The sequence below is a fragment of the Cyphomyrmex costatus genome, unplaced genomic scaffold, assembly GCF_001594065.2.
Source record: "Cyphomyrmex costatus isolate MS0001 unplaced genomic scaffold, Ccosl1.0 scaffold20, whole genome shotgun sequence".
In the NCBI taxonomy this organism is placed as follows: Eukaryota; Metazoa; Arthropoda; class Insecta; order Hymenoptera; family Formicidae; genus Cyphomyrmex; species Cyphomyrmex costatus.
In genome coordinates this window covers 323919-336716 of record NW_017276039.1, presented here as the reverse complement: position 1 = coordinate 336716, position 12798 = coordinate 323919, and the positions used below count along the sequence as shown (strand labels likewise).

At 32.5% G+C, this 12798-nt stretch overlaps 1 protein-coding gene across 1 annotated transcript; it reads left to right on the top strand.

Moving 5' to 3' along the window:
• The first annotated feature begins 273 nt into the window (after nucleotides 1–273).
• LOC108773255 (transmembrane protein 205) lies at nucleotides 274–12298 on the top strand. Its single transcript, XM_018539008.1, has 4 exons — nucleotides 274–1153; nucleotides 10765–10952; nucleotides 11087–11250; nucleotides 11428–12298. The coding sequence occupies exons 1-4, from the start codon at nucleotides 867–869 to the stop codon at nucleotides 11713–11715; spliced, it is 927 nt and encodes a 308-aa protein (XP_018394510.1). The 5' UTR covers nucleotides 274–866; the 3' UTR covers nucleotides 11716–12298.
• The last annotated feature ends 500 nt before the right edge of the window (nucleotides 12299–12798 follow it).

The window sequence follows — 12798 nt, the reverse complement described above, 5'->3', positions numbered from 1 at the left end:
AATCGCATAAACATATGCATAAAGAAAATTATCCAATCACATTTTACGTGCATTTCTATAAGGAAAATCCGATTAGATAATTTTCTTTATGCATACGTTTATGCAGCTATGCAAGTTTGTGTGGATATAGCTTTTCTCTCTAAAATATTCTAAGATTTTATTTCATAACTTCTAATGAAATCTTCTCTAAAGTTTAAAATATATTTTCATTCACATACACATATATAAAAAATTCTAAGAAAAATATTCCAATTCGTATAAAAATTACGAGAAAATTGTTCAGTTTCGGAATATCATTTCGGGAATACGAGACTTGAAGCAAAGCGAGAAGTTATAGCGAGACCCGCTCGGGCGTCCTCCTCTTCCGCGAAGGGGAACTCGTTCGCGCCTACCCTTTCGCATATCTCGTCAGGCCGGTCGTATCGGGGGGGAGCGGAGGGAATGATATATAAAAATCAAGCGATATCGGAACGAGGAGCACTCCAGCGCACTCTACGACGAACGAAGGAGAGAGAAAGAGCGCGGGAGTTGAATTTTTCTTCGCTTTCTCCCCTTTGCCGCGCACCGCACCACGTCGCGCGGTTCACGACACACGACTACACGCGAGTCGACGTGATTGGCGACCACCCTCACCGGAGGATAGCCGGCTATCGGTCGACTTAGCTGAGCTGACACATTCAGTTCACGGAAATCATCGGACACACGAGGGTATAATAAGGAGACCTATCCTGGTCCCATTCGAAGATCAACCGTCTCCCAACGCGGATCCCAGTCGAATACCAGGAGTGATCAGAAGCAGAGGTCGAGAGATAGTCGAGAGCTTGATTATCCGACTGTGTATCCAGGCATATCAGCAACGAAACGCTATGTGCGTACGTACGTTGATTGGTAACGAGACGAGCGAGCCGATTGCGCCGATCACCGATTCGAAGCAATGCAGCAAGATGTCCCGTGCCAAGGAGAAGTACATGAAGATCTACGAGGAGATGATGGAGAAGGAGGAGCTCCAGCGTCAACGAGAGCGAGCGGAGGACGCGCTCTTCTTATCCGATTTGGCCGATGATGTCCTGGTAGCCAGCACCAATCACTACAGTCTGATACTGAAAAAGCTGTCTTCGTATTACGAGGTCGTGCGCCGCTCCAAAGTGTTTAAGTAAGTATAAAATAATCCTCCCCCCGTAGTTATTTTCAGCATAAAATTGAAGGAACGAAGAAATGATTTTTCTTATTCTCGAAGACCGTTTTTCTCGCGTCAGATCTCTTTGACTATCGTCTCATCCGTTGCGCTTTGCTTTCTTCTATCACCAGGTTCTGCAATCGACGAATCTGGATGATGTGGAGTCAGCTTAGGTTTTACGTGAGCTCTTCAGGTCGGTGCGAGATCCTTGCGCGTGCAAGGATCTCGTGTATACGTAATTCGCGGGCGTAGCCTCACCAGGGCATTCACGCTTGCTAATTTCACAGACGAAAGTCTTGTGTATTTATACAATTCGCAAATGTTCATGAAGAACGATCATCATGGCTTTACTTGTCATTTTACATTCTTTAAATTCAGTTCTTTGCGCGTTTTTAAACAAGAAATAAATAATTTGTCATCTTTTAATTTGTTATTTCTGTAAATTCAATTCTCTCTTATTTTTAAATGATAAATAAATCATTTATCATTTTTTAATTCTTTAGATTTAGTTCTTCCTTTTTTAATGGCAGATAAGTATAACTTATCATTATTAAAAATTCCAAAAATTATTAAATTCTTTAAATTCAATTTTTTCATTTTAAGTGACAAATGTACATATAAATGATTTGTCTTTATTAAATTCTTTATTTAAATGACACAGAAAGACACGATGATGATACATGATATATTACGTACTACCAGCTGAGTACATCTGTTGCGCGTCACGAGACCTGTTTTCGGGAAGTTCCGATGCAGCACCATTACTTACTATATATAGGCCTGTATTCAGAACGCGTTTTTATCGATAAAAATGCTCTTTTATCTTTGAAATTCTACAGTAAGTGTAACGTAAACTATAGCATGTTAACGCGCTAATAACATTGCTGTAAGCCGTTCGCGGGTCATTATCTTTACATACGATTTACAAGGACTTGATATATGCAGTGTCTTATGCATGCGATATTCTTGCAAACTGAAGCAGAGTGAAATCACTTCATTTTAGCCGTCTTCGTGTTCTCGTTACTTGTTACTCGAGACGCATATGGTGATATCAATGAACGCGGACAATATGTGTAACGTAACACAAACACATACGAAAACAAAATAATATTCTTTATATACATTTTTCTAAACGTATATTCTTCGTAGACAGCGTTCGTTCCGGTAGTTTTTCGAGAAGTTGCTATATCGGGATTATTATATTGGGAGTAAGCTACCTCCATGATAGTTGTAGCTCCAAATTTATTGGATGGAGTCATATCGATGCATCAATATTGTATAAAATTTCAATGATAAAGATGTCTCGCTATCGAGGAGCAAAGGTTCGTCGCGATTCGGAGCAAAGTTGGAGCACGAAACGTGACTCCGATTGGTAATTTTTTTTACGACTATCTCTACGTAGAAGGTCAGATTTTAAAACTTCTAGCTAGATGGTCTTAAAAATCTTAATCTAGTATCACACAGAGAAACAAACACTTAAAGGGGTACGATCGATATTTCGAAATAAAATGAAAAATGATGGAAAGTTACCAATAATTCTTGATCACAGATTTTTGTTTTAGACTTAGATTATTGCGATTACTTTTAACATTTTGATTTATAATAATAAGTAAAATAAATGAACCTTAAAAATATATTGTTTAATGAAAATAGAATGTTATAAACACAACTTCATGTAACTTGTTTAAAATATAAATTGTAATATATTAATATATATTACATAGATCGTACCTCCTCGAGCGAATCGATCAACTACAGACGAGAACTTCAAGTAATAACGTAAGCAATAACAAATAAAAAATATTGATTTGCTTACTGCTTATTACGTTCTTCTATGTGCCACTATCTCAAGAAATGAGATAATCATGAATACATATACATTATATGTATTCTATATTCATTTTCAGAAGCTGAAGTAGAAAGGAAAATCCGATTCTTTTTTTCCTTTCTAAATTTTTTATTTTCTAAGACCGATGCAAAAAGTAGCTTCCAAAGATTGCGAGTTGTTTACATATTGCGCCGCTATTTCATGGAATGATTTTGTTAAAGTATCTAAAAATTTGGTTGAATATGTAAATAATATTTTTGAATCATCAAAATATTTATGTATATGAAACTCAAGTATGATAAGCTGCAAAATATTTTGAGTTCTAGCAATCAATTTGAACGTTCCACATAATCATTTTTTTTTATGGTTTAATAAAATTATTTTTAGACCTGTATCTAGTTAAGTTTTTTAATACTTTAGCGAAACCATTCTTCCTGTTTTCTAATAATACGGAGTTCGATAAGATTTAATTATTTGTGATATCGCAATCGAGATCCACCTCGAGATAAACTTCTCATTAATCAGAGATTAAATCGCCACGCGAGTAAAGTTTTTAATTTTATCGAAATAGATCATTTAAAAAAAAGTCACACATTGTCGCATATAATAACATATACATGCGTATCTTAGAGTGCTCTTAATCGGAGAAAATTTAATTTTTATCATTTGTAATTCATACAAACGCTATTCAATGGATAATGCAAGAGAGATTGATGACGTGCAATCTGTTTCAATGGAAAATCGTCCGTGTTTTCTCGGAAAATCTTACGTGCAATTGCACGTATCTCGCCTGTGTATTTTCCCATTTGCACGACTTATCTGTCTTAAGTCGATGCTAGTCATCTTTGGTCTATTTTTGAGTCGTTACACAGCAAAGATTAACGGCAAAGCACGCAAGAAACTGCTTATCAATCGCAATCAAAGCATCTAACAATTGACGTGTCCTTTATATCTAACGAAACGAGACGTTTGATTTAAATAAAAAAAAGATTAAATTAGCCTTGACTTGCTACTATTATTATATAATTATTATAATTTTTTATGCACATTTGCATAAAAATTAACCTAGAGATAAAGATATCTCTATTTATATTACTATAATTATTTTAATTTTTTATGCATATTTGCATAAAAAAAATTAAAATCTGGAATTACAGATACTTCTATTTTTATACTTATTTTCGCAAAAGATCTTCAAATAATATTGCAAACAGCATACTATTTTCGGAATTTCCTAATATCTCATAAGTGATTTTTCCCCAAGGTTATCCTCGCGTTTTCTAGATATTTTTAAAACAATTTGACAATGAGTTTTAACGTCGATGCAAACTTCAGGAAAAAATCGAAGAGTTTTACGATTCTCTTATTTTCTTTTTAATTTTAACAGAAAGATTGACGCGTCGATAATGCTCCATTAACGTCACAGGCGTATTTTTGCTGAATATCCATCCAACCAAACACTACTAATAGTAACATCAATATCATAATTTCACACTCAACAAATAAATGTAATATCGTATAATGACGTACGTATATTTAAGGATGGGAAGTAACGATGCGAAATTATAACATTAATGTGTTGATGTTTGATAATTGAGTTCCATAACTGAAAGGGATTGCGTGATCGAGTAAGTTCCTCTGTCGATCACCGCAATTATCCCGGGCGTTAACACCAGTTAACACTATAGGCATCCATAATTAGCCGATCATTCAGTATGTGATTATATGACTACGGCGTGTCTCGTGCCAGAGCGCGATGACTGCGTCTGTCACGTCAATCATACGTTCTCTACGGAAAACGTAGAGACGAGCGAATGGAATAATGCAGCCTTGAACAGGCTGCACGTGTGAACAATGCACGGAATGAGCTTTTTTCGTTCCCCCCCCCCCCCCCTCCCGAGACCTCATCGATCTTCTTTCTTTGTCGCGTGCCACATTCTCTTGGAATTTATTTATATTCCATAGGTATTTCTTTTTATATATATCCTGCATTTATAAAGGATAAAATTATATCTTTATAAATATAGTGCTTTTAATAACATATTCTTTTTTCTTTTGTAAAAATGGAGTTTGATTTAGACCGACGATATTCCAGATGATTTTCAGACGGGTTCTTCAGTGCAATTATATTTTATTATAAACATGCGTATAATATTTGATGCAACAACACAAGTATAGGATGTACTATGTAAGATTGTTCACATTCCATAATTTATAGTAGTAGATTCTTGCGCTGAAAGTTTTATTTATTCTTTATGACTACACAAATTTTTTTTTCTTAGAATTCTTTATATAATTTTTAACAATTTTTGAATAAACAAACGTCAAATTTTTTCAGAACTCATATAATCTTATAATTTTTTTAAAAATTTTTCAAATTTTTTAGTACAATGTTTACTATATTGTACAAATATTGGTACAATTTTCAGAAATACTATCAAGAAAGTCTACATATTTTATAATTCTCTAATTTAAAATATTCTAATCCAAGCAGAACAACAAGTTATTATGATATCAAAATTATCAAAATGAGATTTCAAAATGATTAATTTTTTAATCATTTCCGGTTTCTCTTGATATCATTTTGACGTTATCATGACTTATTGTTCTATTTTAGTAACATTTCTCGTTACATTTATTTCCGAAAAAAGTTGATAAAATCTGAAGAAGTTTAAGAAATATTTATAAATTTATGATATAAAAATTCTTAAAAATATTACAAAATATAAGAATTTTTTTATCACAAAGTTTTTTTATTTTAGAAACACGTATAATTTAGTGCTGTATATAGAATACAGTTATATGATTTCTACCGTGTAATGACCGTCCAAATGCAATTTAGTAGCAGATTAAATTTCTTCCCGACAGCATTTCATCATGTTAATCGTTACATCGTAAATTATCATTTTTTCCACTAATATACATAATGCGTGCACTTTTCGCACGCCAGGCGTCAGTAATTCTTGTTTACACAAGCATAATGGAAGATAATGGACTTCCTTTCGCACTCTCTGGAATTGCATGCGTGCACATTCTCGGGACCGGTAACACAACTCCAATAAAAAAGATATAATTACAGACTCCGAGTGTGTCGGGCGGTCACAGAAACTCGTTCGTGTTACAAAGGTATGGGGGAATATCTTGTCGCAGACGTTCTTTATTAAAAGGCCTGATCCGTTGATCGATTATTCTAACGTCTCGAGAATGCATTCTTGAAATCATTTAATCACCTCTAATAATTACTTTCGAAATTATTACGATGACGGTATTTTGTACGTCAATCGGCTAATCAAAAAGAGATTATTTTACAATATATTTATATTATACATCATACATTTTGAAGAGTATTATTGTTATGATATTAGATACTGTAGATATCGTGTGTGTATACGAATCACTCTATTAAAACAAAATCGTAAATTGCTCCCCTTTTCTACATGGTTTTAATTAACGACCTGATATTATCAGTATATTAGTAATGACTTATAATTTGATAACACACAATCGTATGTCTCAAGGATTTCTTTTTATAGAAATTTCATTCTAAGCGACGAGCAAACGAGAAAATTTCTATCGGGAGATATGCCCAACAGGCGTTCTACTTGCCACGTTGAACGTGTAGCTGGCTATTCGCCAAGTTGGACATCTTTTACATCTCCTAAGAATCTGCAAATGAAGCTTGACTAAACGACTTTGTTCGTTTTGCAATGTTCCATTATGCCGCGCAGCCGGTCTGTCCATTAATAAGAACGCGCCACTGCATGATGGATACCATCTTTCTTATTCTTTTTAAACTACAAACTATTTTTTCATTATATAATCTACCATTTATTTTACTTATTTGGTTATAATAAGTTATAAATGAATTGTCAATAATATTAACTCTTCGGTGCTGACGGTTGGGTTCGATGGATTTACAGTTATAAATTTCTTTGTTCAAAAGTCCAAGAATTCAAATTTAGTTTTATCTACAAATTTTAATTATTTTTATTACTTAATATTTGTTTCTTTTATAAGTTATGTCATTTTAGTTCCTTGAAATTAACTAATGCCTTCTAAATAACATAAATTAAATGAGATTTACAGATCCAATATCAATTGTTACAAATTTTGGCAATAGCTTAATAATTAATTAATAATTGTTATTAACAATAATTTATTAATTTATTAATTACATCTATATAACCCGACTTAAGTCTGAATGGAAAATATTTAACGATGAACATTTTACGTTTTCCTTTTTTTTTGCGTATTTTATGTGTCTTTAATTTTTTGCATTACATTAAAATTGATTTAACATACATATTTATATCTACATAGAATAGAATCGTGCACTTGGCAACCAAGACAAGTTAAGAGTTACATCTTGTTGAAATTAACGCGACAATGTTTAACAGCTATAAAACGAATTGAGCATCCGGATGCGTGCAATAGATTCGCACATATCATTTTGCGTTAATAAAGTCGGAGGGAACTGATTTTGCTGGATCGGTCGCGATCTAAACGGCGGAGTCGTGCGTGCCTTCTCGCACGTTTCCCAGTGCCACTTGATAATGCCTGGCTTGGCTCGGTACACCTACACGTAAATACACGCACACGCATAGGTGCGTCCGGCACGTCGAATTACGGTCGTGTATCCGGACCTATGACCCCTGGCTCTCCCTTTTGCCGATCCTCCGTGTCGCAGAACGGAAAGTTATTTTAAATTAAGGAGAGCTCCCATCTTCCTCTTCATCAACGAAGTAAAAAATAGGAAAAATCAGAAAGTGAAAAATAAAAGTTCAAAACAGAAGAAAACTAATAAATGAGAGGAAAAGTAAAGCGAAAAATAGCGAATGTACATTTGTTTAAATGAGAAAGGAAAACAAAGAATTTAACTATATATATATATATTATATAGTATATATAACGTATATTTTAATTATTATGCGCTTATGACTCATGAAAAAACGGTAAAATCTAAAAAATATCTACGTATAAAAGAATATACTTTTTATTTGTCTCTAACGAAATACCAAAAAATTTTGCGAAATATGCAAAAATCAACAAAAAATTAACAGACTTATTTATTTTAATGTTTAACGTCAATAAATAGTTAAATTTTGTAACCGAAAATCATTATTTTGACTTTTATGATGTCAAAATAAAATTATTTGGACTCTTTCTCTTGATTTGTGCTCTTTAAGTAGACGTGATGCAAAATGCTCGGTAGGCAAAAATTTTCGCCTCGCACGTATCCGTTCGTGTCGAAATTTCGATTTGGTAATCTCGAGAAGGCATCAGCTGTACGCGAATAAGCGCGAATTTCCGTTCTGGCTGGTGATAATTAATCGACACTTTAAGCCTCAAGGAAATCGACGATTAATGCGATCACGCGCGTCGTATTGTCACAGATATTTTTTATCGAGTCGATCGAGAACGTTGCACTTGCAGTCGCCGGGATAAGTTTCTCTCTCGGCAAGTGCACCCCTCGTAATTTATTCGCAAACATGAAATTAGTCCAAGGATGAAACGCGCTTGTATTTATTGGCGGCTCTTTTATCTGGTTAACGAAAGAGAAGTAATTTTCCTCATCGCAAACATTTCTCACATTTGCTTTGCGCAATGTTGACGCTATTGCGCAAATTATACGCCTGCGAAGATTATACAAATTTATTTTAGGTATATGTAACGACCTGTGGAATTATCGAGCATCCTACTTGCATCCAAAATTTCGCAAATGTTCGCTGTCAGTCGTTACAGAGAAAAAGACAATTATAAAATTAATTAGTTTTTGCAACTATAAAACAGTTTATTCAACTATGTACATTAATTGTACATATAAAATTTATATAGTTGTCACCATTACGTTTTTTTTTTTACAACTCTAAGTGTAGACTGCACTAATAAAAAATACAAGCCTCGCAATGTTAATAGCACAAATGTGCAATTATTTGTTGTACGATTAATAAACAAATAAAGATGATTAAGATCATCATAACTTTCATGCTGAAAAAACGTCATACTAAACTGCACATTTGATTGTACATGGATCAAATCACGCATTGATTTTTGCAACGAGACAAGCAGTTATTTTACAAAATAAAAGTTACATAGAAAATGGAATAGAATTATCTCGAATACTTTATTTGTTATAAATTGATTATCTTGAATATTTTATTTGTTATAAAACATAAATTTAAAATACAATACATATTTCGCTTTTTAAGAAATACACAAAATTTATCGGAAATGCACGTTTGTAACTTGTTGCAAAATGCAGGACGTCACCTCGAGGTGGTCGACCAGTGTCGTTCTTCATAAACTATACAAGACACTTCGGAGAATTTCGAAAAAGGGTCACGTACGCACGTGCACATATACGTATACATATATGTACGTAAAGGAATTATTTATTTTTTATCATTTTTAATATGCCACAGGCATATATACGCATGCGTTTCATCTCAGCAGGAAGCGTCTGATGAAATTTAATAACGAGTTTGCCAGCTTCTCAAATTACCTTTTTAACATTCGGATCATATAAATCGCGGAATATAAATGATGATAATTACATATTCTCCTCGTGTGATGCTTGCTCATGTAATCTTAAAATAGTTCTTTATATCTTTATTTTTTATATTTTATGTGCCGCATTAAACCGATGACAATCTTGATGAAATAAATTCTTATATTATTTCATAATATTTTGAGGATATTTTAAATTTATAAACATGTCTAAAAAAAATAATTAAACTTTTTCAAGTTAAATCTTAATAAATTCAGAATTCACATATATAAAAGTTCTAGAAAAGATACCAATTTTCTTAACACTTTCAAACATCTTCTTAAAGTTTGTAATTAGTATTAAAAAATCTGAGATATTTTCTAAAATATTATAAGTAATACAAAGATTCTGAATAGTTCTGAAATTTTTACATAAGAATTTTGAAAAATTGTATGAAAAATTTTTATCAGAAAATCAATATAGTAATTAAAGTAAAAGGTGTGTTGCAGATTTTACATATGAGATTCTTTAGTTTTAGAATGAGATGTAGACGAATCTATATACGTCAATCACAATTGCTTATATTGGCCATGAAGGAACATTCCCAGGCATCTTCAATCTCAATGAATTTATTTGACTTTGACGTCACGGTATATACTTAAATCAACGCAAATAAGTGATGCGCGTCATCAGATTATCTAACGCGGTTGCACGTGATGAAAATTGTACCGGTCGTTGATATCACGTCATGTCACGAGTCACGCGTATAAATCTATAGTTTTGTAAATTACCTAATTGTCAAGATACGGCAAAATTTCTTTACCCAGCGGTATCGCGCGTATCTTGTAAAAATTGTCTTAGTTTATCAGCAATAATAATAAACGAGAAGAGATCTGACGTCAGTTAAGTCTAAATTGTGTATATAATGATAGAGATTTTTACAGTTTTTATATATTTTATTTTTTCAATTTCTCAATTTATTTTGAATTACAATTTATTAGCTGAAGAACATTTAAGTAAAAAGGTTCTTGATTATTTGTTGCAAAATTACTTTTAACATCTATTTCTTTCTTTGATTTTATAATGTTCAATAAACTTTTTTAAGGTTTTATTTCTTGACCCAATTATTAGTTTTTTTTTTAATTTTTATCATTTTTATTCAAATTGTCTTTAACTATGATTTACCCATAAAACTATTGATTTACCTATAAAAAAAATTATTTCAAAATCAAAAGATTAAGATTTATTAAATCTGTAATTGTCATTTTGCAGGATCCTTTTTTACACGACACAGCCCGCACATATAATTATGATCGCCGCAGTTTTATTTGTTATAACGGTTCTCTTTCCAATCAAGGGTCAAAGCTCTAATCATTCTTACTCAAGAATGATGTCTTTTATTTATCTCACATCCTTCGTTGTACATTTTGGTGCTCAAATTTGGATGACTTTTGTATCAGGTATGTATATAATTAAAAAATATATTAAATATATTTTTAATGGAACCTTATATAAAAGGAAGTCTCTTGATCTATTCTTCTAATTGATTTAAATTGACTTTCTCTGAAATAATAGATGTACCATTTACTCGCAGGCCTGTCTTTATACTTTGCACTGCCACGACATGCATTCGGCGAAGTGCAGCGCGTTCTATTTCCAAGATACTTCACGATTAACGCGTGTTTAAGTCTTATCACGCTCCTCATATTTGTCAAGCATCATCCGACGCATACATGGGATTCCGAAATTGCTGTTCAGGTACGTAAATAATGGCTTAAAACACATTTACGATATTTAAAAAATAAGATACTTTAATTAGATGTAATTTAATTCTCTCTAAAACACGTAAATAATTTATCTTAAATAAAAATTAATTTAGTGTGTGTGTGTGTGTTTTCAGAGAAGTAAAAGTTGTGAAATTTTTTATATGTGCAGGTTGGGGCAATGTCCGGAGGCTTTTTCCTAGAATTACTGATACGCCTCTACCTAACACCTCCACTTCTTCAATTGATCGTACAGAAGAACAACTTTGAACGCGCAGCGGGCGTTGGCAATGAGATAGGTCGTCACAATCCTGGACCGCTTAAAAATTGTACTCATTACATGAAGATCCATCGAGCGTTTCGCCGAGTACATGTATGCATAGCTATGGGAAACATGCTCACTATGGCGTGCACGGTACTTCATCTCTATTATATAGCGAGCAAATTATGCGCCTTGTAAAAACAATTAGATTCCAATCATAAAATTTAGATATGCATTTTTTTCGTGAGCTCAAAGAAGTTCCCTAAAAAAATATAGAATCTAGAAAATAATTTTGAAAAAAGCGTTAATAGTAAGTACGTTAGTACGTGTCTCATATGATAACGAAAGTTTAAATGCATCGGAATATTCAAACCTGATGCAAGATGTGATTTTTCCTGCCATTAAAATTAATTGCAAGACTGTATAACGAGTCTTTCAGTGCAGCTGCCTTGAATTTTAATTCTCGAAGATATCGAGGTATATTGGTGTATCTTGTACTAATAATCTGAACTTACTCTATGTTAAAATAGAGTAAGTATTCAGAAGATTACAATAGATTTTATTTGCATGATATAAGTCACGCTGATTCTCAGAACGCTAGCCAATTCAGAAGAGAAACAAGCTGAAGCGAAGGTAAATGATCAGTTTTAATATTTCTCACAAATATGATCTGCTTACAGTTCGTAGTGCTGTATAAATTATTGCTGAAAGTAGTGCGAAGCGCGTGCATGTAATTTGTGAGTGTGTGTGTTTAGAGATTGAGTGGACATAATTTATTCATCGGCACGAAGCGGTTGAAGCTTTTTTGTAAATAATATATATCTCATACAAAAATATATCGATTCATTTGTATCTGTATAATTTAAAATAGATATTTTTTATACATGTAATTTATATAAGCTTTAAGGCATAAATTCTTGCCAAAGCATATTTCTTTTATTATATCAGCGTGAGAATAATTAAATTCTTGCGCTAAAAGATGTATTAATAATTTTGCGATAGAAAGTCGTGACTCGTTTAATAACTCTTAGAAATTTTTTTAAATATCGAATTATATTTCACAATTTTAAAATTATTATTACATTGGATGCAATAAAAATATATTTACTCTGTATCAGAGTCAATAATATTTATTGAAATTGCACACTAAAATAAAATCGTATAGATATAAATGTAGCAGTAATATAGCAATTGAAGGAATAACTTTATATTGAGTGAATTATAGGCTCTTACATACACGAAGCTCATTATTTGTAAATAACTGCATTCTATTCATTTAAC